Source organism: Monodon monoceros, unplaced genomic scaffold, assembly GCF_005190385.1.
Source record: "Monodon monoceros isolate NGI ecotype Baffin Bay Population unplaced genomic scaffold, NGI_Narwhal_1 Super_Scaffold_14, whole genome shotgun sequence".
Lineage (NCBI taxonomy): Eukaryota > Metazoa > Chordata > Mammalia > Artiodactyla > Monodontidae > Monodon > Monodon monoceros.
In genome coordinates this window covers 51,903,378-51,929,531 of record NW_021703770.1, presented here as the reverse complement: position 1 = coordinate 51,929,531, position 26,154 = coordinate 51,903,378, and the positions used below count along the sequence as shown (strand labels likewise).

Sequence of the window (26,154 nt, the reverse complement as noted above, 5' to 3'; positions counted from 1 at the left end):
CACACACCTTCAGTTCCGTGGTTCCTATTCTTTGCATTCTAGTTGCCTTATTATCTGGGAGGGGGATGTGGGGAAAATGAGAAGACGTGAGGGATTCCCTGTGCTGGTCCATTGCAGAATGTCTCATTTACCCTCATCACAGCCCTGTGAAGTAGATGGTTTCCATTTTGCAAAGGAAAAAACTAAAGTGGGTGAGCAGCTCACACAAGCTCACAAAGCTGTCAGTGGCAGAAGCAGGATTCAAGCCCTGCTCTGCCTGGCTCTCAAACCCCATTCATCTCACTTCCCTGCAATGTGTCTCTGGCATAACAGGCACCTCATCTTGTCATGGGGCTGGTGGTTGGATGGTCCCTCCCCACCCTGTCCTCTCCAAAAATTACACAGGGTCTAGATACCAAACTTCAAAGTGGAAAGACTATATTTCCCTGTAAATGTTTAAAATAGAAATCTTAAGACCCATAACTTGAGGATTTGATTATGTCCCGATTTCTTCATCCTAAGTTTCCATCTATTTTCTGTTACTATCTTTGGAGTAATCGGTTGTCTTTTCATGACTCTCAAAGCATGTCCTTTTACGTTTATTGCACTTTTGCGCAAAAATATGAAAATTAAATACACTAAGAGTGTTCAAAACAAATTATTTTTGTCAGTGGTTTACTTAGTAGTATTGGGTAGCCAAAGGAGAAAGCTGGTGAGTTAGTCTTTGATAATAGTAGTCATCTTGAGTTTAGTATGGTTGATCTTTGGATAATTAATACTCTCCTGTAAACTTCAGTGTGGATCTAAAATATAATAGTTTACTAGTAAGTTATTCAGTCTAAAAATATTCAAAAATAAATATATATTTCCCTTTGTGGTTTATCAAATCTTCTCTCACTTCCTCTACTTCAAACTCTTTTGGAAAGTGAATAAGTAACGGCTTTTTATTGCATAATGAAAAGTGTCATTATTATCCTTTTTCTATAAATCCAGTACAACTTGACCAATACATGTGATTTACTTCTAGATAGATAATGACTGTTTTTGAAGGAAAGTCAGATATACCAAGAGACTGATCATGTGAATGTCCTTAGTAAAGACTACTAATTCTCAGTATACACTTAATTTTTTTCTTACAGGAATTTTGACGCGATTTGACTGAGAATAAAAATAAAAGCAATAGGGTTTCAACATGCCTCTGCTACTTGTAACATAAAAAGGCAGTTATGATTGCTGTTTGCCATCACCTAATACAGTATTGAACAAACAATGGTCACTGAATAAGAACTTGCTGGATCAGTGATTTCCTCAGGAGTAGCATGTTTGATTCTACCTACTAAAGACACCACAGCAGGATTTTATTTCTCATTTGGGCCGTGTGTACTTTGAGCTGTGGCATTTATGAGAAGAGAAATGTCTTGAAAATTCAGAACTATATTATTCTTGCATAAATTTTGTCTCTGTAAAGACTAAGATTTAAATAAGTGCCTAGTGCTTTTTAGAAGAATACCCTCTTCCTAATGGTTGCGGAAAACATTTTGACCCTTGATCTGAGTTGTTGCTTAAGTGCTGTCATCTGCAGCCCCATTGCAGAGACCCGATGGAGGAGACATTGGCCTCTGCTCCCCTTTGTACACAGGACGCTACCTTGGGGGCTGAAATCCTCTTTGACTTCTGGCAAACAAGCACAGGTACATTTTGCACACACTTGAGTCATTTAAGAAGGACAGAGACAAGTCATGGGGGATGACTGTCATTGGCCACATCTGGAAGTTGTGTGGCTACTACCAAGCCCATCAATTCAAGTGCACAGCTGTATCCTCAGAGGTCTTCAGGGTTTAATATGACAGCCTAGTTCCTTTCTTTGGACAAGAACTCAGCTATTGTCCCAACGCTATGCTCAGTCCTTTTGTACATTACTCTTTAATTTTATCCTTACTGAGGTGACCATACCTCTCAGTTTGCCTAGGACAGTCCCAATTTATGCTTGCTGCCCAGGTGTAATTATTGAAAGTGCCCCTTTCCACTTTTCACTTCTCACCCAGTTTAGATGACAAATTAGCACATATTTAACACTATCCTCAGGAGTTACGTTTCACCAACTACTATCTGGTTTTAAGTTTAAGTTGCAACATGAGATTTACATAATTCTTCCTCTCTTTCCTTTTCCTCCTCCCACTGCTACAAATACCCTCGATTTTTAAATTTTACCTATAGTACTCTGTTTTGCTCTAAGCCCTGAGAGTACTTCCTAACAAAAGTACTTGGTGAAACTATTGAGGGACATTGTGTAGCTCTAACAATTATATTCCTACTAGGCATTTAGAAATTCTGGACTGGCATTTAATAAAATATCATTCTGCAAAGACTAAGTTGTAAGAAATGGTGACCAATGCACTAGCCTGATTATTTTAAATAAGTTTATGGAAAAGTAAGATAATGATTGTTTTAAATGTTCTATAATAATTCATGCACAGTGTATAATGTCCAGGCTCTATTTTGTAATCTCTCTCTCTCATCTATCTATCTATCTATCTATCTATCTATCTATCTATCTATCTATCATCTATGTATCTATCTACATATCTATATCTATTTATCTATCTATCTGTCTATTTATCTATCTATCTATCCATCTATCTATCTGTCCTATCTACTTTATGCATGGTCAGCCTTCTGCAAAAATAAAAAATAAAAAGCAATGTTGATTTTCAAAATCTGTGATGCCCAAAGTGGGTTCCAATGATTATAATGTATCCCCCTTTGAGGTCACATGAATTTCAACAGAGCACCCTTTGACAGAAAGCATTAACCTAAATGGAATGGGTCCACTAGAGGAAAATCAGTGACTGCAGAATTCAGGTGTACAAAGAATAAAGGGCACTTTGGTGATCTTACAATTACACGAGAGACAAGAAGTTTCTTATCTCACCAATTTATCAGATTGCCCCTAATCCTCAAGATTACACAGCTCCAAAACTGCACTTAATTTGGTTTTATTGGGCAAATTTATGTTGAGCAATTTTTAAAAAAATCACTGGCCCTGAGGCACATCTTCTTCAAGTCCCAGTTTCCTGTTAGTGAACAAGTTTTCACTGACGCATACAATTTCTTCATACCTTTTTGTAGATTCCAATGCTGACAATATTATTCATGATATATTCCTAAAAGCAAAGAGGGATCTATTAGAGTTGGTACATGACATGTTAAGTTTGATCTCTCCCTCTTTCCCCAGACCCTCTATTTGAGATACAAGACAATTGAGTAATTTGAAAGGCATGCCTCAAACAGGAGCTTCTAAAAATATTAAATTTAGAGAAAACTCACCACTACCATTTTTCCATCTACAATTTGTCTTTTGATTGTTGTCTCTTTGCCAAGCCATTTTTGGAAATGAATCATTGAGCCACCATCTAATGTTATGATTCTCTATAAATGCAGAAAGGAATCAGTCAGAAATAGCAATTCACTACATTCTAATCTACACAAGACTAGACATCTACTTTTTTTTTTTTGCTGTACGCGGACCTCTCACTGTTGTGGCCTCTCCCGTTGCGGAGCACAGGCTCCGGACGCGCAGGCTCAGTGGCCACGGCTCACGGGCCCAGCCGCTCCGCGGCACGTGGGATCTTTCCGGACCGGGGCACGAACCCGCGTCCCCTGCGTCGGCAGGCGGACTCCCAACCATTGCGCCACCAGGGAAGCCCAATCTCAGTATTTTTTAAAGAACTTTCTGTTTTGATGTTAACCTTATCCCTGTCGGCGCTAATAGTAATTCAACCCAGCAAGGTTCTGGACTGCAGCACTCACTCCTGTAGGAATGAGTGAGAAGAGAATTCAATGAGTAGAGAAAATAAAACACCTTCTTAAGAAGTTTAGGAAGAAGTGCTAGCAATCATTTTGGAAAGCAGTTTAAAAAGAATGCCTCCTTCCCCCCTTGAAGTTTCGGATAATACACCATATTTTCTTCAATGCTCTCTGTAACAGCTGGATTGAGCCAAACCTCCCAATCAGAAGATATGTCTAATAATTACACTTGACATTTTGAAAGCTAAATTCACTTTCTGAGACTCTTGCACTTCATCTAAAATATATATTTTTATGGTGCCTTTTGGTCATATGCTTGGGCTTTACCTCATGAAATATTGCAACAACAGCACAGGGGATGCTATTATCCTCATTTTAGAGATGACTACACCGAGTCCCAGAGAGGTGGAGAGGCCTGTTCTAGGTGATGTGTCTGGTAATTAGCAGAGCTGAAATTTAAGCACAGGTTTTCTAATTGTCCAAGAATTTTTGCTTACTTTTCTTCTTAAAAAAAAAAAAAAAAAAGAAATGCAATTTTCAAAGTATCTAATCTACTCTAAAAGAATATGACTTATAAAGTCCAAACTTCTCTCTTATTTGCATATAAATTTCAGATATGGCTGAGTAAAGAGGAGGTAGGCAAATTGGACAATTTGTCTGAGAGCCTGGCCCTGTTGTTCAGGTTGGGGACTGTCCATTGTTTAACTTGACTCCTGCAATAAGTGGGCAGAAGGGCTGACTCCCGACTCTTAGTATCGATATAGAACTCGATTTCACATTCATATTGCGGGTGGACAGGATGCCTCTGACCACAGAAAAGCAGTGTTAGACATGGATCACAAAAGAGTGAGGAGTGAGGAGGTTAAAACCCAAGTTCCAACTTTGCCACTTGTTAGCTTGGCCACATTATTTCCTTTTTCCCTAAACTTCAGCTTTCTCAGTAGTAAAATGTAAGTATAGTACTCACCTCATAGATGTGTTGGAGATTAAATGATAGGACTTAGCATGGTATTGGCACATAGTATGTACTCAGTTGGTTATTCTCTCTTGCACTCTGCTTGAGACCAGCTCCCAGTCAAAACATGGCTATTTTTGCCATCAGCCCTAAGTTTCTTAGATGCCCCAAAATTTATTTAATTATTTATTATTAAAAAAAACATTTTTTTAACTCAAAACAGGTGAGTCCATGAATCCGTGGAGAGATAGGGAAACATGTTTTTTATTACTTTCTGAGAGAGTTTATACTAACGAAAAAGGAACAAATATTACATTATGAGCACATTGACTTATTATGTATTGATCATTTCAACCAAGTTTTAAAAAAAAGTAAGATTAAAAAATTTTTTGATTCTATATGTAGTTTATTATTATAAGAGAGGTTTCTCTTAATTAAATGTTTAAAATTAACTAAATGTTAAATAATTACTATTCTTCTAGCATTAATAAAGAATAGTTTAGTTATTATAGATCTGAGCCATTGTAAATGATGTTTGTTCAACTTGAGTAAGAACTAAAGTATGCACAGAGTTTATACTTCTGAGGAAATACCCAATGGTAGGAAATGCCATGAGTAAAAATGTTCTATTTCTCCAATAAAACATTTGAAACCTTTCAAAATAATGTTATTAAAAACCTCCCACATGCATCAGAAATCTTAAAATTAACCAACTAGAAATTTTGTTTGTTGCTATTGCTCTTTTGAAGTTATAAGTTAAAGCAAACCTTGAAACAAATTTACTTGATAAATTTAATCATAGATAGGTATTATTGTCTATAATGGGGAGCAGAGAAAAGCTATTTAATGAAATGACCAAGCTAAAAATCAACTCTATCATGGGGGTAAGATGAAGTATTTTCTAAAAGGATAAATTGTTTAAATATATGGATAATAACTAAAAGGAAGCATCTGTGAGCCTAGTATTCCGAAAAGAGATAATTATTACTGGTAATAAAAAAGTAAAAGTAGATACACAAACTTTGTTAACCTCATTTGAATATACCCTAGGATCACAAATGAATGAGAGAATTGTTGGAAAATTCATCGTAAAGTGCAAACCCAACCATATCACAAAATGCATTGCCAGTTTCCAAACCTTGTAATGGTATTTCCCAGTTGTTTCATGTTTTCATCAAAGTTTTCACTGGAGACCAGCTTCCAGGTTCCCAAGAAGGGCTCAGTCATCATGGAAAGCTTGCTGAGAAGAGGCGCTCACAATCAAAAGCCAAAGAAACTTAGGCAATCGTGTGACTCTTCTGAAATGGCCAATGGGCAGCAGCAAGACAAAAGATTCTAGACACCAGCATTGACTCATTTTATTTACCTCCAAATAAAGAAACAGAAAATTAACAGGTTAAATTGAATTTACGTCAATGATTATGGCTTCTAGCAAACAGATTTGTAAACTGAGTCACCTGATAAATATTACTTGTGGAATGAAGACAATTTTCAATAGAGATCAGCATTTTTTTTTTAACATCTTTATTGGGGTATAATTGCTTTACAATGGTATGTTAGTTTCTGCTTTATAACAAAGTGAATCAGCTATACATATACATATGTTCCCATATCTCTTCCCTCTTGCATCTCCCTCCCTCCCACCCTCCCTATCCCACCCCTCCAGGCGGTCACAAAGCACTGAGCTGATATCCCTGTGCCATGCGGCTGCTTCCCACTAGCTATCTACCTTACTACGTTTGTTAGTGTGTATATGTCCATGACTCTCTCTCGCCCTGTCACAGATCACCCTTCCCCCTCCCCGTATCCTCAAGTCCGTTCTCCAGTAGGTCTGTGTCTTTATTCCTGTCTTACCCCTGGGTTCTTCATGACATTTTTTTTTCTTCTTAAATTCCATATATATGTGTTAGCATATTGTATTTGTCATTTTCTTTCTGACTTACTTCACTCTGTATGACAGACTCTAGGTCTATCCACCTCATTATAGCTCAATTTCGTTTCTTTTTATGGCTGAGTAATATTCCATTGTATATATGTGCCACATCTTCTTTATCCATTCATCCGATGATGGGCACTTAGGTTGTTTCCATCTCCGGGCTATTGTAAATAGAGCTGCAATGAACGTTTTGGTACACGGCTCTTTTTGGATTTTGGTTTTCTCAGGGTATATGCCCAGTAGTGGGATTGCTGGGTCATATGGTAGTTCTATTTGTAGTTTTTTAAGGAACCTCCATACTGTTCTCCACAGTGGCTGAACCAATTCACATTCCCACCAGCAGTGCAAGAGTGTTCCCTTTTCTCCACACCCTCTCCAGCATTTATTGTTTCTAGATTTTTTGATGATGGCCATTCTGACTGTGTGAGATGATATCTCATTGTAGGTTTGATTTGCATTTCTCTAATGATTAATGATGTTGAGCATTCTTTCATGTGTTTGTTGGCAGTCTGTATATCTTCTTTGGAGAAATGTCTATTTAGGTCTTCTGCCCATTTTTGGATTGGGTTGTTTGTTTTTTTGTTATTGAGCTGCATGAGCTGCTTGTAAATTCTGGAGATTAATCCTTTGTCAGTTGCTTCATTTGCAAATATTTTCTCCCATTCTGAGGGTTGTCTTTTAGTCTTGTTTATGGTTTCCTTTGCTCTGCAAAAGCTTTGAAGTTTCATTAGGTCCCATTTGTTTATTTTTGTTTTTATTTCCATTTCTCTAGGAGGTGGGTCAAAAAGGATCTTGCTGTGATTTATGTCATAGAGTGTTCTGCCTATGTTTTCCTCTAAGAGTTTGATAGTTTCTGGCCTTACATTTAGGTCTTTAATCCATTTTGAGCTTATTTTTGTGTATGGTGTTAGGAAGTGCTCTAATCTTGAACTATGAATGCTGAGTCAACTCTGAAGGAATATCCCCACAAATGTCTAATGAACAACTGACTGAGGTATTTTCCCACCTGATAAAAGGACATCCTTGACTGATCTACCTCAGCTGTTCTTTATTTGGACAAGTCACAGTGCCAGAGTACCCTCTTCATTAAAATAATATCTGCCCCTCCCTTCCTTGCAGGGTTGATGAATTGATATTACTTAGTGTAACTGAAATGTCTACAGTTGGTTGGAATGAGATGCAGGGTATTATTAATACTATCATTGTTGTTAATTAAGAGTAATTGTGGACTGGGAAGAAAAGTAACAATTATCATTGATGATTTTTTGTAATTTAAACCCTGAAAAGGAGGTGGAGCTATGCTTGGAAAATCCATCTGTTAGGCTTACAAAGAAATCCTGATATTAAAATATACCACTTGAAATTGTGAGAGGAAGTTTTAGGGAGAAATATGATATTTTGATATCTGCATTCTAAAAGAAAGACAAAGGCAGCAGATAATTTAAATATCTGTGCAATTACTTCTGAAATCATCTTCTGTAACCCAAGTAATGGAAGTGAACTTTGCAGGTAAGGCCTTTACTAGGAAGGATTGGATTCAGAGGCTACAGATTTATATCACAGCTTTGAACTCCAGTTGTTTTAAAGAAGGCTGGAATATTAGAGTGCTAGGCACCAGAAGAAGAATATTCATACTATTATCTGCCTGGGTCAAATATTCCTTCATGTCAAAGAAATCTTCATTCAAACCATCTCTTTTTTGAAAAAGCATTTTTTTAAAAAATAAAAAGGTTGATGTTTTTGCACCACAAAGTTATATCTTAAGTGGGATAAAGAACTTCTTTTGGGGCTTCCCTGGTGGCGCAGTGGTTGAGAGTCCGCCTGCTGATTTAGGGGACACGGGTTCGTGCCCCGGTCCGGGAAGATCCCACATGCCACGGAGCGGCTGGGCCCGTGAGCCATGGCCGCTGAGCCTGCGTGTCCGGAGCCTGTGCTCTGCAACGGGATAGGCCACAACGGTGAGAGGCCCGCGTACCACACACACACACAAAAAAAGAATTTCTTTTGATGAAAACATGTAAAGAAGATATTTATAATGCAATATCTTTATAGGTGAAATAGTTATTAAACTATCTGGAGGGCAAAACAGGGGAATCAAACACCTTAGAGTCAGTTTCAGGAAACTGAGACCTGGGCTAAAAATAAGTGCCTTAGCAGTTGAAAGCAAACTCAGAGGTGATGCTCAAATAAAGAGCCAGTGACTAGATCTTGCTTTACTGCTTCTAGATAGGTATGTACTCTGCCTGAAAGAAGGGAGGCATACAAATCTGGGCATGTTTGCCAGTGAGGTGGTGTGACAAATGTCTCCCCTTAGTCTAACCATTTTTGTTCCAATTATTCTGCCTTTCATTGATTCAGAAATCAATCCTGTGGCCCATGAGACAAAAGAGAAAGTCAAATTTCTGGCTTCTATAAAATCCCCTCACCCTTAAGAGAGAGACAGAGGGACAGTCCCCTCCTTGACAACTTTTGCTTTCTTGTATGACATTTAGAACTGCTGCATCCATTGTGTTACCAACTCAGAAATGAGGCCAAAACTGAGAATGGCAGAGAGGAAAAGGGGGAAGAACACAAGACACTTTATTTCTGGAATCTTTATTGGGAGAATTAATGAATTTCATTATTATTTAAATAATTTTATGTCTGAGTTTTTGTTCCTTGAAGCTTAAACCTTCATAATTGATATGCTCTCATAAATATCTCCACCTAAATTTGGACTCTTAAAACCAGTTCTATGTATCGTGTGATATCGGTCTCATTCACAGCATCTCCCAGCTCTCTAGATCCAATTCAAACATCACCTCCTCTGTGAAACTGGTTCAGAGCTGGTTGATCCCTATTATGCGATACAATTATACTTTAATAGAAGTATTAATATATTCAGGAGCTTTTCTTATAGTATTGCAACGAGTCGTCCTCCAGCTGTCCCTCTAAGCTCTTTTATGAGTACATCAAGCAAAAAAATATTTCTGATTCACTTCTGAATCCCTAAGACCATGCCTGGTATATTGTAGGTGCTCAATAAATGTTTTATGAATGAATGACAAAAGGAATAAACCATGTTTATTTCTTTTTAACTGACAGTTTCCCTCATCACTGATCTTAATCTCTAATAGCAACTAAAGACAAAGTTTTAATACATTATTCTCTCCTGATCTGCTCATATGACAGGCCTTTCATTATGGTCATCAGATGGTACAGGGACTCTCAGACTCCCTTCACCTTTGCTTAGTATTTCATTGTTACCATACATCTCTCTTCTCAACCAAGAAAGTTCTCTCCTAGTCCTGCCACTTCCACCACTAGCCTTTGGCACCTTTTCTGGATTTTTTTTTTTTAAAGCACCATTTCCTGCAGTAAAAAAATTTAAAATAAAATGTACTTAATTGTTAACCCTAGCAAAAGAACTAGAATACAGTAATCTGTTATAGAACAGTTACGCATCTTATTTTCATGATAGCTTAAATGCTTATTTCTCCATTATCTCATTTTTCCGTGCTTCTCCAGTACCTCATTTTCTATATTAACTTTCCTTCTTGTGACATTTTAGGGATTAAATACTTTTAAATAAATTTCAATTTTAAGATGCTACATTATCCACTGGTGAGGGATACTGATGAAGTTAAATACGTACTAGAAGCTACGAAAGTATTCAGAAATATGTCTGCTAATTTACTGCTGTACATAAAATAGCTGGAGGCACACTAGATTTTTTTCTGACTTTTTATTGTGGTAGAATATACATCACATAGAATTAACTGTCTTAACCATTTCTAAGCGCACACTTCAGTGGCATTAAATACATTCATATTGTTGTGCAACCATCACTACCACCTCCAGAACTCTTTTCATCCTGCAAAACTGAAGCTCTACCCATTAAACAGTAACTCCCCATTGTCCCCTCCCCTACTTCCTGGCAACCACCATTCTACTTTGTGCCTCCATGGCTTTTCCTACTCTAAGTACTTCATACAAGTGGAATCATGCAGTATTTGTTTTTGTGTGTATGTGACTGGCTTAGTTCATCTGGCATAACGTCCTCAAGGTTCATCCATGTTGTAGCAAATCTCAGAATTTTCTTCCTTTTTAAAATAATAATATTCTATTGGATAATCAAAAGGTGGTGTTTACATTTTGCTTATACATTCATCCTTTGATGGACATTTGGATTGCTTCTACAATTTAGCAATAAATGAATAATGCTGTTATGAGCATGGGTATACATGTATCTATTTGAGACCCTGCTTTCAATTCTTCTGGGTGTATACCCAGAAGTAGGATTACTGGATCACATGGTAATTCTATTTTTAATTTTTTAAGAAACTGTCCTACTGTTTTCCACAGCAGATGTACCATTTTACCTTCCCACCAACATTCCAATTTCTCCACATCCTCGCCAATAAGTTGTTTTTTATAGTCTCTGTCTTAATGGGTGTGAGGTGGTGTCCCATTGTAATTTTGATTCACATAATCACTAATAATTAGCGATTTTCTACATCCTTTCTTGTGCTTCTTTACCATTTATGTATCTTCTTTGGAGAAATGTCTATTCAAGACATTTGCCCTTTTTTTTTTTTTTTTAGATGTTTGGGGGTAGGAGTTTATTAATTTATTAATTTATTATTTTTGCTGTGTTGGGTCTTCGTTTCTGTGCGAGGGCTTTTTCTAGTTGTGGCAAGCGGGGGCCACTCTTCATCGCGGTGCGCAGGCCTCTCACTATCGTGGCCTCTCTTGTTGCGGAGCACAGGCTTCAGACGTGCAGGCTCAGTAGTTGTGGCTCACGGAGCCTAGTTGCTCCGTGGCATGTGGGATCCTCCCAGACCAGGGCTGGAACCCGTGTCCCCTGCATTAGCAGGCAGATTCTCAACCACTGCACCACCAGGGAAGCCCCATTTGCTCATTTTTGAATCAAATTTTTTGTTGTTGAGTTTTAGGAGCTCTCTCTATATTCTGGATATTAATCCTTTATCAGAAGTATGATTTTCAAATATTTTCTCCCATTTTGTGAGTCACCTTTTTACTCTGTTGATAATGTCTTCTGTTGCACAGAGTTTTAATTTTCCTGGGATCAAATTTGTCTATTTTTCCTTTTGTTGCCTGTGCCTTTGCTGTTATATTCAAGAAATCATTGCCAAGTCCAATGTTGTGAAGCTTCAACCTTACATTTTTTTCTAAGAGTTTTAAAATTTAGTTCTTACATTTGAGTCATGGATCCATTTGAGTTAACTTTTACATATGTTAAACAAGGCTTCAGCTTCATTCTTTTGCATGTGGATACCCAGTTTTCCCAGCACTATTTGTTGAAAAGCCTGCATTTTATCCATTGAATGGTCTTGGTGCACTTGTCAAAAATCATTTGACTATATATGCAAGAGTTTATTTTTACACTCTCTATTCTATTCCAATTGTCTACAGGTCAGAGTTTATGCCAGTAGCACACTGTTTTGATTATAGTAGCTTTGTAGTAAGATTTGAAATCAGGAAATGTGAGTTCTCCAAATTTGTTCTTCTTTCTCAGGATTGTTTTGGCTCTTCAGAGTCCCTTGATATTCCATATGAATTTTAGAATGGGCTTTCCTATTTCTCCAAGAAACATCATTGGACTTTTGATAGGGATTCCATTAAATCTGTAGATTGCTTTGAATAGTATTGACATCTTCCAATCTATGAATATGGGATGTCTTTCTATTTATTTATGTCTTTTAAAAATTTCTTTTATAGTTTTCATTGCACAAATCTTCCACTTTCTTGGTTAATTCTTAAGTATTTTATTCTTTTTGATGCTATTGTAAATGGAACTGTTTTCTTAATTAACTTTTTAAATTGTTCATTGTTAATGTATAGAAATGCAACTGATTTTTGTGTGTTGACTTTGTATCTTGCTACTTTGCTGAATTATTTATTGGTTCTAACAGTTTTTTGTAGGGGGACCTTTTTTCATATAAGATCATACTTTCTGTAAATAGAAATAATTTTATTTCTTTCTTTCCAATTTGGATGCCTTTTATTTCTTTGTCTTGTCTAATCACTCTGAATAGTACTTCCATTACTACATTGAATAGAAGTGGCAAGGGTGGGCACATTTGCCTTGCTCATTATCATAAAGAAAAAACTTTCAGGTTTCACTACTGAGTATAATGTTCACTGAGGTTTCTCATATATGGCTTCTATTATGTTGAGGAATTTTCCTCCTACGTCTAGTTTATTGAATGTTTCTACATGGAAGAATGTTGAGTTTTGTCAAATGCTTTCTCTGCATCAACTGAGATGACTGTGTGGTTTTTTTCTCCCTTCATTCTGTTAATGTAATATATTACACTGACCAATTTTCATCTGTTGAATCATCCTTGCATTCCATGAATAAATTCCACTTGAGATACTGCTTGTGTCATTTTATTTCAACTTGTAGGACTCTCTTTAGCATTTCTTGTAGAGTAGGTATAGTGGTAACTCCTCATCTTTTGTTTATTTGGGAATGTCTTAATTTCTCCCTCATTTTTGAAGGAAAGTTTTACTGGATACAAGATTCTTGGTTGACCATATTTTCTTTTAGCAATTTGAATATATCAGCTCATTGTCTTCTGGCCTCCAAATATTCTGATAAGAAATCTTTGGGCAATCTTATTAAGGATCACTTGTATGGAATGAGTCACTTCTCTCTTGCTACTTTCAAGGTTTTCTCTTTGTCTTTGTCTTTTGAAAGATTGTCTTTCATTGTTTCAGGGTGGGTCTCTTTGGGCTCAGCCTACTTGGAGTTTGTGGAGCTTCTTGGATATAAACATTCATGTTTTTTATCAAATTTGGGAAAATTTTAGACATTATTTCTTCAAATATTCTCTTTGCCTCTTGGTCTCTCTCTTGTCCTTCTGGGACTCCCACAATGCATATGTTGGTCCTTTTGATGGTGCCTCTCATGTTCCTTAGGTTCTGATAACTTTTCTTCAGTCTTTTCTTCTTTCTGTTTGTCATTTGATAATTTCCATTGTCCTACCTTCAAGTTCACTTGTTCTTTCTTCTTGTTCAAATCTGCCTTTGGGTACCTCTAGTGAAATTTTCATTTCAGTTGTTCTTTTCAACTCCTGAATTTCCTTTTGGCTTCTTTTTCGGTTTTCTATCTACTGATATTTCCATTTGGTTCATACACTGTTTTCTTGCTTTCTCCATATTTTCCTTTAGTTAGTTCTTAGAGCATCTTTCAGACTGCTGTTTTGGACTTTGACTAGTAAAGTCACCATCAGGTCTTTCTCAGGGACAGTTTCTGTTGGTTTAATTTTTTCTTTGAATGGGCTAAACTCTCCTGTTTCTTTCTATGTCTTGTGATTGTTTTGCTGTTGAAAACTGGAAATTTGAATTTAATAATGTGGTAACTCTGGAAATTAGATTCTTCTCCTGCTCCTTTGTTGCTTTTTGCTTTTGTTCTCTGATTGCTGTAGTCTGGCTCTGTGCCAGGGATCATGTTAAGGTATAAACTTAAGGTCTTCTCATGTCCTTTCTGAGCCTGTGGCTTTCCCTTGGCATGCACAGTGACTTTCTAATATCCTCTGTATATGAAATTGCTTTTGAATGTCCTAGTCTTTAATTATGGCTCCTCAAAGAGGAACAAGTGAAAAATGAAGGGAAGGGGAAGGTGCTGGCCGTTTAAATTTCCTGGAAATCACTTCAGTGGGAGGGGGGAGGCTTGCAACAATGGGAGGAGGTACACAATGGTGACCGCCACCTCTTTATCTGCACTTCTGCAATCAGAAGCAGCAATCAGCGATTAGAACGCACATTCCTGATATTTGGAGGATAGGGTCTACATTGCCCACCCTCTCTCATGCAATATATGTGCAAGCTCCTCCAGTAATATATGCACAGCTGTCAGCAAAGGGGCTGAGGTGTGGAGGATAGGTAGTGGATACTGTGCTAACAGCCAAAATTGACTGGATTTAACCACATTTACCCTCTAAAATCTTTCCCTGGAAGATGTAAGCCTTTGATAGACTCCTGAGTTCCAAAATACATGAGAGAGATTCTGCTAGTCCAATTGTTTCCTTGGTAGAAAGACAAATTCCTAGTGCTTCATGCTCCACCATCTTCCCAGAATCACAGTTTTTATAAAATATATGAAGGTTTTCATTTTCACATGAATTGATGCCCCATCTCTTTTACATTCCTTATTACTTATCAATAAATTTTTATTGTCAATCTTCATATAGATATAGTAGTTAACATTCATAATTTCTGGTTTCAGCTATTGGGGGGATGGTTACTTTTAATTTTTATATCATTTCAAAGTTACAGAAAAATTTGCAAGAACAGCACAAATATTTTCCATAAACTCTTTCTCAGATTCTCTAATTACCAACATTCTAACACGTTTGCCTTCCTTTACATATATATATATATATATATATATATATATACTTTTTTAATAACTTGGGAGTAAGTTGCAGAACTGTTGCCCCACTACTCCCCAAATAAAAACCTTACCTATGTTACCACAGAACATCCATCAAAATCAGGAAATCAACACCAATAACAATATCATTATTAAATCCATACTCCACTCACACCTTAGCAATTGTCCCAACAGTGTTTCCTGTTGCTACAAGAAGAAAAGACTTATTTTTCCTTTTTTCTTTCTGGTCCATGAAACTGTCCATGATCATGCATTGCATTCAACTGTCATGTCTCTTTCACCTCCTTCAAATGGAAATATATCTTTAGCTCTTCCTTGTCTTGCATGATTTTGACGTGTTTGAAGCATATAGTCTGGTTACTTTATAGAATAATCCTCAGTTGGGGTAAAGTGATGTTTCTTCATGATTCATTTGAGGTTATACATTTTTGGTAAGAATATTCCAGCAATGATGCTGTGTTCTTCTCATTGTGTCATATCAGATCACACATGATGTTAATTTTCACAATTACTGATGATGATGTTAACTTTTATTACTTAGGTAAGATGGTATTTGCCAAGTCATTCCACTGTAAAATTTATTAATAAGCAGTTAATTAATTTTATGGTTCTCTTTCATGACCCAGTTCAAATACATCCTCTATGTTGAAAACATTCCTAACTACTCCATCACATACTGACTACTCTGCTTGCCCCTGGCTTCCTTCCAATCCATAGATTATACCACATAGTTTATCATATAATTCATGTCCTCCCCTATATTGTGTCTTTATTCATTCCTCTAAAATTTATCAAGTGATTACCATATTCGTAGGCACAGTGCTAGATGTTAGAGATATACATATGTGTCCTGAGGCTGTGTCAACCTAGTGATGGAAAAGATGAGAAATCAGAATGTGGTAATATCATGTTATAGTAAGAACACACACCTTTTTTCTGTGGTCAAGGGGAGGAAGGGTTTAACTCTTCTTAGATTTGGGGAATGAGGGGTGAGGGAGGAGGAGAAACTATCAGAACAATTTTCCCAGGTGATGTGATGATGTTCATGCTATTTCTCTACTACATTGAGGGCATGAACATGAGCCGTTACTCTTTCCGTGTTCCAGACCACACCTAGCACAGGGAAGAGCATTCACTCACTTATTCAAGAATTGTTTACTGAGCTCTGAATCTCCTGTTTACTGTGCCAGGGTCTGGGGACACAGCTGCAAATATGACACAGTACTTGTCTTTGAGATCTCTTTCTGAGAAGTATCCGTTTGATCCTGTCTCTCTTCCTTTAAGAGTAGAATTTCCTGTATGCTTCTGCATGTATGTTGATAAAAGCAATGTCAGTGAAAAATTATGTGAGCTTCAAAGAGGTCCCAGGGAGGAAAAATCAGAGAACTGATATTGTAGATATGTCTTGCTGCTGCAGCCTTAGTTTTATGGTAAAAATATAGAAACAAGAAATTGACTTATCCAGCAAATTTACATTGGACTGAATCTTCTTACTCTAGGCTTCCACATCAACAGAAAATTAAGAATTAAACTTGAATAGTACATTTTGAAAATAAATAAATTCACAAATACACATACATAGAAGTGGCACCTGAAGCAACTTTTTAAAGGATTAGCACAGAGGCACGTTTAAGATATGGGGAAGGCTTAGAAAGAAGGGAGAGGAGAGTTTTAGACAGGAAGGAGCAGACTAATTCACACACACCGAAAAAAGTACCTAAAAACAAAGTATCAGAGGCAATAAAGAGTATGAAAATTTTTTGGTATGGTTGAAGCAAAGAATGTGTAGAGAACAAGAGCAATGATAAAACTGGAAAGTTAGATAAGAAAAGGCAAGCATAAGACATATTTACATGCCATGCTAAGGAGATTGGAACTTCTGTGGATGAAATAGGAACCATGTAAGGGTTTTAATCATTAAGTGTTCAGGTCAAATTTTCATTGTGTAGCTATCATTCATGAAGTCTACAGGGCTTGGAAAAGAGAGGAGAGGACAGAGACTGAAAGAAGGAGATTTATTAGTAATTAAGGAAAAATATGATAGTGCTGTTGGTGATAGGAATGAGAAAAGCAAGAATTAAAAATTTTTAAGTTAATACAATCAACATGGTTTTTTAAATTTAATTAATTTTTTATAGAAGTACAGTTGAATTACAGTGTTAATGCTGTGTGCAACAAAGTGACTCAGGTATACATATATATATATTCTTTTCCATATTCTTTTCCATTATGGCTTATCTCAGGATATTGAATATAGTTCCCTGTGCTATACAGTAGGACCTTGCTGTTTCTCCATTCTTTATATACGAGTTTGCATCTGCTAATCCCAAAATCCCAATCCAACCCTCTCCCACCCTCCTCCCCACTTGCCAACTGCCACTTCTGAGGTGCTGGAAGCAAAAGCAGACTACTGCACATGATCCCTGCACTCCAGCCTGACCCACTGATCCATCCTTACCCTCACCCCAATTAAAGGACCAACTGGCTGCCCCCACCCCGGGGAGCCAGCAAGAGCATCTGTTACTTGTTTTCATCCCCTCGTGCTGCATCATGAGTCCCAGTAAAGCCTGGCCTGAATTTCTCGTCTGGCCTCTTACTAATTTCTATTGATTAAGGAGTCCAGTAACTCAGGTTGGTAACAAACAACAGCAGCTTGAACAAAATGGAAGTTTATTTCTCATGTAAAAGTCCAAACAGGGTGTTGGTACTCTGTGGAGGGCAGCAGCAAGTGTGCCCCATCTGGTCTTTTTTTTTTTTAATTTATTTTATTTATTTATATATATTTTTTGGCTGTGTTGGGTCTTCGTTGCTGCACGCGGTCTTTCTCTAGTTGCGGCGAATGGGGGCTACTCTTCATTGCGGTGAGCAGGCTTCTCATTGCGGTGGCTTCTCTTGTTGTGGAGCACGGGATCTAGGCGCACAGGCTTCAGTACTTGTGGCATGTGAGCTCAGCAGTTGTGGCTCGTAGGCTCTAGAGCGCAGGCTCAGTAGTTGTGGCACATGGGCTTAGTTGCTCTGCAGCCTGTGGGATCTTCCCGGACCAGGGCTTGAACCCATGTCTCCTGCATTGGCAGGTGGATTCTTAACCACTGCGCCACCAGGGAAGTACCCCCATCTAGTCTTTATGGAGGTGCTCTGGGGCTTCTGTTCTTTTGTCGCTCAGTGCTGGTTTGCATTGTGGGTGGTGGCAAGGCTGGACAAAGTGCCCAGAGACAACTTCAATTCCAGCTGAAAATTAGTGGCAGGAGCTGCAGGAATTGAAGAACATGAATGGCAGTTGCCAGTCATGGCAGAGCATGGTGTGGCTTCTGGTCTCATACACATTCACAGGGGCCTTGATTCCTTCTACTCCTCACTAGAAGCTCAGGAGCAGGCATTCAGCTCTCTTGGTACTACAGTCCCTCTTGAAAGATTTCCTTAGTGAACAATAGTCATTTCAGATCCTGATCATCTACCTGTTTAATGAGTCTGAAATGATTTGCAAGCCAATTGTTCTTCTAGTGGGCAGCAGTGGCTCTACTGCCCAGTCTGGACAAAGAGGAAAGGTCTGGAAGAGCCTCAAGACATCCCTCCCCCAACCCAAATTGCTTCCAGATATGACCTTTCTTATTGGTTCTCTCTCCTATGACCTTGAAATGAGAGAAGAAAGCAACTTTATTCCAGAAAATTCAGAGGCAAACGAAGGTTACAGGTGTCCCACCCAAGACCCTGACCTGGAAGGCCAGAGCAGATCCCATATTTATATAAGGAATTAGCAGAGTCCTGTCAGTCCAAAATTAGCTTAAGGCTTTGGCTTTGACATGAATGCCAGACAACACAATCCATGTGATCTGAAGGGTTTTAAGAAGCAAGTTTGTTCCCACATTTGGGACAGAAACTAAAGTAGGACCAAACAGTCCTTGTGAAAGCTGGGCTAACCCAGTTTTCTTGTAGCTCCAGGCCTCTGGGGTTTTATCCAAGCTGCTCAAAAATGCATTCCAATATACAGTAGGTGCAGACAAATACTGTTTGATTCCACTTATATGAGGTACCTAGAACAGTCAAATTCATAGAATCAGAAAGTACATTGGTAGATGCCAGGGGCAGGGGGGGTGTGGTGAGGGGGTGGAAAGGGGGAATGGGGAGTTAGTGTTTAATGGGGACAGAGTTTCGGTTTAGGAAGGTGGAAAATTTGGGAGACGGATGATGGTGAGAGTTGCGGGACAATGTGAATGTACTTAGTGTCACTGAGCTGTACAGTTAAATGTGGTTAAAATAGTATGTTTTATGTTATATGACTTTTACTACAATAAAAAAACATTAAAAATAAAAAAGAAGGAAATGCAGTTTGAAGGCACACTTTCCATTTCCTTCCAAACATACATTGCAAGGGTTACAGAATCCAGATCAGAACTATAACATATGCTGCACGATCTACAACAGGGCTGGTTGACACAACCTGCAGAGGAATGCCAAGAGGAGGCCCTGTACGCGTGAGAGGGCTGCACGGGCAGTGCGATAGCAGCATTCCAGGGAGTCGGAGCCGTCCACGAGAGCACCTTGGGACCAGCCCGTGCTTCACCCTGCCCCCGACTCATTTGCCCTATGAAGCTCTTGGGTCCCTGCCAGACAGAAGCTCAGACTGCTCTGCACCTCCCACCTTCCCCTGCTCAGCACTCCCTCTGAGTCCAAAGCAGTTCATCCCGAAGTGGAAATCCAGGGCCACCACACTGTTACATCCCCGCTCCCAATCTGTGTAGGATGTTCTGTCACTGTCAAGGAGTTACCATTCCTTTCTCACTGCTTTGCTGCTGACATTCTTGTCACCCAGTTCCTGTGCCTGCAACAGCCCTGCTTCTCCCCATTCAGCAGCCCATCCTCCTTGCTCTGCTAGTGCTCTGATGGCAGGTTAGGGAGGAGGGTGTCCAATTGCCCAGAGCTGTGGCTGCAGATACAAAGCCTTCTCTTTTCAGATCCTGGGATACCTTCTTCCTTCTTTTGTCTCCTGGGAGTTTTCTATAACCTTCAAAGCTGTGCTCTGACGCTGGCCTTTGGTTGTGGCCTGTGGTAGGTGGTGTCCCCGGCATCAGCAAAGGCCTTGACTCAACATGATTTTTTAAACAACATAAATGTTGTAAAGTGAGGAAGAAGCCATATTGGAGGATGATTTTAAGATTTGTGGAATAGGCAATTAGATAATACATCCTGATAATCACTGAGATATGGAAAGTAGAATAAATTTAGTTATTAGGAGTGGATGGAAGGGGGAAGTGAAAGTTTAGTGTGGAACATGTTGTGTTGAGGTGCCTGGGACATCCTCTTGGACGTCTTCAACTATTTTCTTCTTTCTAACTTTCCCTTCTCCTTGAATGATCTCATCACCATTTATGAATTAAGTTACCACTTGAATATTGATGGCTCCTAGATCTATATCCCAGCTAGGATCGCCCTCTTGAATATCAAATTCCTATGTCTATTCCCTACTTAGTTTTATAGACTTAAACTTTGAACTCAGTTTTCTTATCTGTAAACAGGAAAGCCAAATCCTCATCATAGGATTATTTTGATAATAAATTAAGTAGAATATGCAAAGTGCATGGACCATAGTAAGTGCTTAATAAATATTGATTTACCAAGAATTTTCCTAATCAGTTCCTACAAATCTCTTTTTGAATTCTCCAATTCTTGAGTGAAGCCCAAGTGAGAGTCTAACTCTCTGTTTTTGAAAAGGAAGTAAATAATTGTGATCAGGAACTTAATTTACCTCTTCTGGTTTCTCCGTATCTTGGTGTTACACATACGGTAGGTATTCAGAAAATAATAAACTTACTTTTAAAGGAAGCATCACAAGCAGAATTATATCAACTACAGGACACACTTTAAAAGATTTTGGCTTACTATAAAAGGTAAGGACGTGGTTTGGAAATTTCAGTCTGTGTACATGGAAATCCAATGATCTGTAGAGGTGCTTTGAAGTTCCACAAAGTGCAGAAGAAACAAATCTCACACACACACACACACACACTCACACACACACACACACAAATGAACACACACCCCTACCTGGGAGGCCTTATTATCATTTTTGTTTGTTTTATATATTGGAATTCCATGGAGATTTTATTTGAATAGAAAGTTCCAGAACATAGTCAATATCTTATTTGAATAAAAAGTTCCACTGGTAAGAAAAAAAGAAAAATTTGGAGATGACTACAGGAACATTTGCATCATTACTCATAACAAGCCTGTCATCTCTTTTCTGGAATAAATATTATGGGATTATTTGGACTTAATTCTTGAGAGATTCCAGGGATAGCTTGGTTTACTAATAATTTTTCAGATTAAAACTTATAGCCCAGAAATCTTTTTCTACCCTCTGCATTGCTACTACACTTGTCTCTGTCTTAATGCTCTAGGACAGATATATGTGAAATGACAGTACTTGGGCCAGCTGACTGTGGACAATTTCACTACATTTAAAACTACCTTAGGTCTCTGAGAAATTATTACTTGACTGTAGTTATGCTAAAGAAGGACTTCATATTCAGTAGTAGCACATATTTATCATTTTCTACCTAAGACAATGGAAAGTTCACTATTATTTTTTTCATCTTGGATTATTATTTTAAAAATCATGTACTAGAAACAAAGCAATAATACAATTTTCTATTTCCTTCACTAAATTATAAGTAAGAAATTATCTAGCACAATGAATAAATCATTACATAGCCTTATAAATCTAAAAAGTTTTATTTAACCAACACAACCATATCAAATAAAATCAGTCTGGGGGAAAATTAGTTGATTGCTAATTAGTGGGAAATAATATATGTTTGGACAACACACCCAACAGAATGTCATAGAGTCTGATGCAAACTTCAGTCCAGCTCAATATCCTTTGGCTTATGCTTTCTCATAAACTCTGGTAGCAGTGACACAATTCATGATACATTCCTAGGCACAAAAAAAATTATTGGTAAATCCCTGGGACTAAACCACTTATATTTTGTTTATTATCTCCGTCAATGTTGGGAAGGAAACAATATTCATCAAAAGATATTTGCTCTGGGCTCTTATTATATACCTGATATTGTAATAAGCTAGGGAAATATAAAGATCAAGAAGATACAAGTCTTGCCCTCAAGGAATCTTACAATCTATGTGGTGAGTGAGAAACATAATTAGAAATGCACAATACAATATGGTTCATATTGAGAGGGATGAGGGAATGCTTCCTGGGGGACAGTATACCTACACTGAGCTTAAAAGTATGAAGGATAATTGCCAGAGTGAAACCGTAATCCCAATAGACTAACCTTTTGTTCTACAAGGACAATTATCTGTTTCTCTAGGTAGAATAACGATTATGGGATGACCTAGCAGTAGAATCTAGAATTAAGTAGCCAGAAGATACTCACCACCACCAGTTTGTCATCCACTCGTTTTCTCTTTATGGTGGTTGATTTTCCATCCCACTTCTGCACCTGCACCAGGGCACCTTCATCTAAGATTACGGTGCTCTGTGGGCATAATAAAAAAGTGATTATAATGATGGAGGAAAATAAATTAAAAAATAGAGCACTTTTATTTGCAGAAATATTTTGAGGTAATTAGTAATTTTAAATTACAAGAAAATGTTGCAACAAGAAAACAATGAGTGCCAAAAACAACGTACAAAATTATATGTATATTATGATCAGAATATTATGCAAACATGCACTTGAAAAAATACTGTGAAAGAATATAGATAATAAATTTATGTTGAGATAGTAGAATCATAGGTGATTTTTACCTTTTTTTCCCACTCTTTTATAAACGTTCTCTAACACTGTTACGTTATTTTAATTCACTTCAAATACTATATACATATATATATACATATGGTATGACAAATAAATTATGTTAATCATTTTTTAAACTAATAAGGACCATTTTATAGAAAGGGAGAAAATTCACCAGCTAAATATTGAAGGCAACGTAGTTCAGATCTAGGAGTCAGGGATCTTTGGCTTACGGTGGAATGGGTTTCCTCCTTTTACAAAATGGCTTCTTGTAGGCAGCGGTCATTTAGAAACCAGCGTTTACTCTGCTCCAATTCCCTATTTCTCACCTTGACTTTCCTGTCATCTGCAGTGACTTCCTCAAATTCCTGGCTCAATTTGAAGGAAATCTCAGTATTTTTAAAGGTACTTTCTGATTTAATGGTGATCACATCCCCATTCACACTGATGATCACATTGGGTTTGGCCATGCCAGCCACTTTCCTGGTAGCAAAGCCCACTCCTATAGTTGGGAAAAGAAAAATGTCAAGTTTACAATTTTCTCTCACATCTTTATTTAAGAAAGAGCAGTAGTGTGTGTGTGTGTGTGTGTGTGTGTGTGTGTGTGTAGGTGGGTGCACGTGTGCATAAAAGGTGAAAGACTCCAGTGAGTTTCTTAAAGGTCTTATGTAAACATCTCCTGCAGATAAGTAAAGTAGGCTAATACTTAAAGAACGCCTGAGGCACAATTAGATGTAAGTCTGTTCTTTAAATTTCCACTTGCGGGTTTCAGATACAACTCTTTAGGAGACCCATTATTAATTTTCCACAAGAATATGTACAAAGATTAAGTCTTGTGAGACATACATATTTTAAAAGTCACTGCACTCTCGAAATAACTGGCCATCTCAACCATGAGGGCAGCCACTGTCATTTTACTCAGTTCATGAAACACTTGGGAATCGCTACCTTTCCTTCTTAGATAACAAAAGTGATCTAATCCATAGTCAAAGACAATAGGATTTGGGGGACCACTATACAGCTACTCGATTAAAAATTAATCTGTTTGGGTTTCCAAAATTCACATTTCATGGCATTTGCTGCCAAGTCTAGTTTTCTTGGCTTTTCCAAATTACTCCACCATGAAATGAAGATTTCGATTAATTTTTCCAAAAGTCAAAATGTTTCCTGCATGCATAACATTTTAGAATGGTGATGTTCCCAATAAACTATAGAAGATGCTAAAGAGGGCTTAGGCATCAATTGTGAAAACTTCAAAGTTTAAGAAATCACTATTTTAGTAAGTTCAGAAATTAATACTTTGATTCCCAATCACTTAAGTGGCAAAATCCTCTTTTTGAAAAAGAGGAGTGTATTTTTTGGGATGTGTGGCAGTTATGGAATGAACAATTTACAACCTAATGTAGACAGCAAGCAGTACCTTACTGTCGCTGCATAAATTATAATTTACGGCTGTTATAGATGTGTTGTAGTTTTTAAATGCATGTGCATAAATCTACAATACTTTTTTGACTACTTATAGATACCAAAATTTAGGAATAGTGGGGATCAGGGAGGCAAATATCATACAAAACAAGCAATACCGAGACTGATTTAGCTCCCCGTCCGAAAGTAGCAACAAGTGGGAAGATAATATGCTGTTTCAGCAAGTCCTGTCTCTGTTACAAAATATAGTAACCTCAAATACATGGAGTGAGTCAACATAGTGAATGGATGCAACACCCGGTGTGGTTCCAGACTGGCCAAGCTTATGAAAATCATTCTCTCCACTGGCTTGATTCTGTCCTCATTTGACTGTTGAAAACAATACCTTCTGACTAAAGGTAATCAACTAGAGAAGCTAATTTCAGGAGGTATCTTATTATCTTTCATTATCATCAATACCTTATCATTTTAAAACACAATGGTATAAGAATTTAAATATAAATACTAAAAGTGTAAAATGTTTCTAAAAATAGCAAATAGCCTCAAATACAGACATATCTGTATCAGTGCATATTAATTAGTTTATTGAATTACAACCAGTTGATATTCTACAAAGCTAGGTTTCACTCATGTCGAAGTCCCTGATTTCCCTCTTGTCTGCAAACAAGGAAAACAGTAGTTATACACAAGCAAAAAATATACTATAAGATTTAGAAGAAGGTTAAGTCTTGAGATTTAGGGATTCAATCATAACCTCTAATAAAGATATTGTGAAAAAAAATCCCTCCCCAATTTGCAACCCCTGGATACAACTTGATAATGCATGGCCGTGGCTGTCTGAGTGAAATACTGCCTCTCTACTCCTTTGCTTTAACTTTGTAATTATCTGGGGAACACACAGGAAATGTTACCAGAACCTAAAAACCTGAAAGCCTCTATTATCAATAATTCTATGGCATCCCATATAATTTTAAATCAAACAAATTTTTAAGGAACATATTTTCTGAAATTAAGATTTTTTTCTCCCATAAAACAACCACACAATCCATTTTAATGGATTGACCTTAAAACAATTGGTTAACATACATTACTCAAAAAATTACATTAAGATGAGAAATACAGTGCTTTCAGTTTCAAATGGAAATTATTGCATGCTAGGAAATAAATACAGTTTTATTTCCAAGTTATTGCTTATTTTATATGCAAAAGGAATCAATAAAAAGAGACAGAGAGTCAAGTAAACCAAAGATACTCAAGTTTATCAATCAAATAAAATCTTGGCATTTCTGTACAACATAACAATTCCATTTATACCTTTTTCATATTAGTTCACCTTAAGGAAGCATTAGTTGTGACTTCCATCTAGAATGCTTCTAGAAACAAATGATTCACACATGTTACTTTTATCGCCTCTATATAGAAAGCAGAATTTCATGTCTGGCCAGTGCTTCCAGAGTGAAAAACAGCCACAAAGCACTCTTCCCCAGAGAAAAAGTTATAAACCCAGCCAATGTATTTCCTTACCCACTTCTTTCATGTAATCTTCGAAGTTTTCACTGGAGACAAGTTTCCAGGTACCTACAAATGCATCACACATTTTGGGAGCTTTCTAGAATTATTCTTCAAGGTGAGAAAGAAGCTGCAGCTTTCAGGAAGTTGCTATTACCCTCTGAGTCCAGAAAACTTCCTTTTAAAGATACCCAGGACAAGTGATTTTAGGAATAACCAATTGGGAATGGTATCAGATCATTTCCTTCATTGCCAGACTCTGCAGTTTTTCCCTTGAGTCATGTTTTTAATAGAAATTTCTCAACTTTGGTTCTTCCTGGCAAATGGTCATTGAACTTAGAGTACAACTTACTTTTAACCATTACAGAATATTTTAAATATT

The 26,154-nt window shown here is 37.4% G+C and overlaps 1 protein-coding gene across 2 annotated transcripts; it reads right to left on the bottom strand.

Annotated features, from left to right (window-relative positions):
* On the bottom strand, positions 1 to 25,931 carry LOC114895402 (fatty acid-binding protein, adipocyte). 2 transcript variants are annotated; one of them, XM_029222750.1, is made up of 5 exons: positions 25,788 to 25,922; positions 23,168 to 23,340; positions 3,307 to 3,408; positions 3,099 to 3,143; positions 1 to 54 (listed from the first exon to the last, which is right to left on the bottom strand). In XM_029222750.1, the coding sequence occupies exons 1-5, from the start codon at positions 25,858 to 25,860 to the stop codon at positions 25 to 27; spliced, it is 423 nt and encodes a 140-aa protein (XP_029078583.1). In that variant the 5' UTR covers positions 25,861 to 25,922; the 3' UTR covers positions 1 to 24. The 2 variants fall into 2 exon arrangements, with proteins under 2 accessions (XP_029078583.1, XP_029078586.1); XM_029222753.1 differs by lacking the exons at positions 1 to 54; positions 3,099 to 3,143; positions 3,307 to 3,408 and adding exons at positions 21,792 to 22,011; positions 22,476 to 22,577 and having other exon boundaries at positions 25,788 to 25,931.
* Between the last annotated feature and the right edge of the window lie 223 nt (positions 25,932 to 26,154).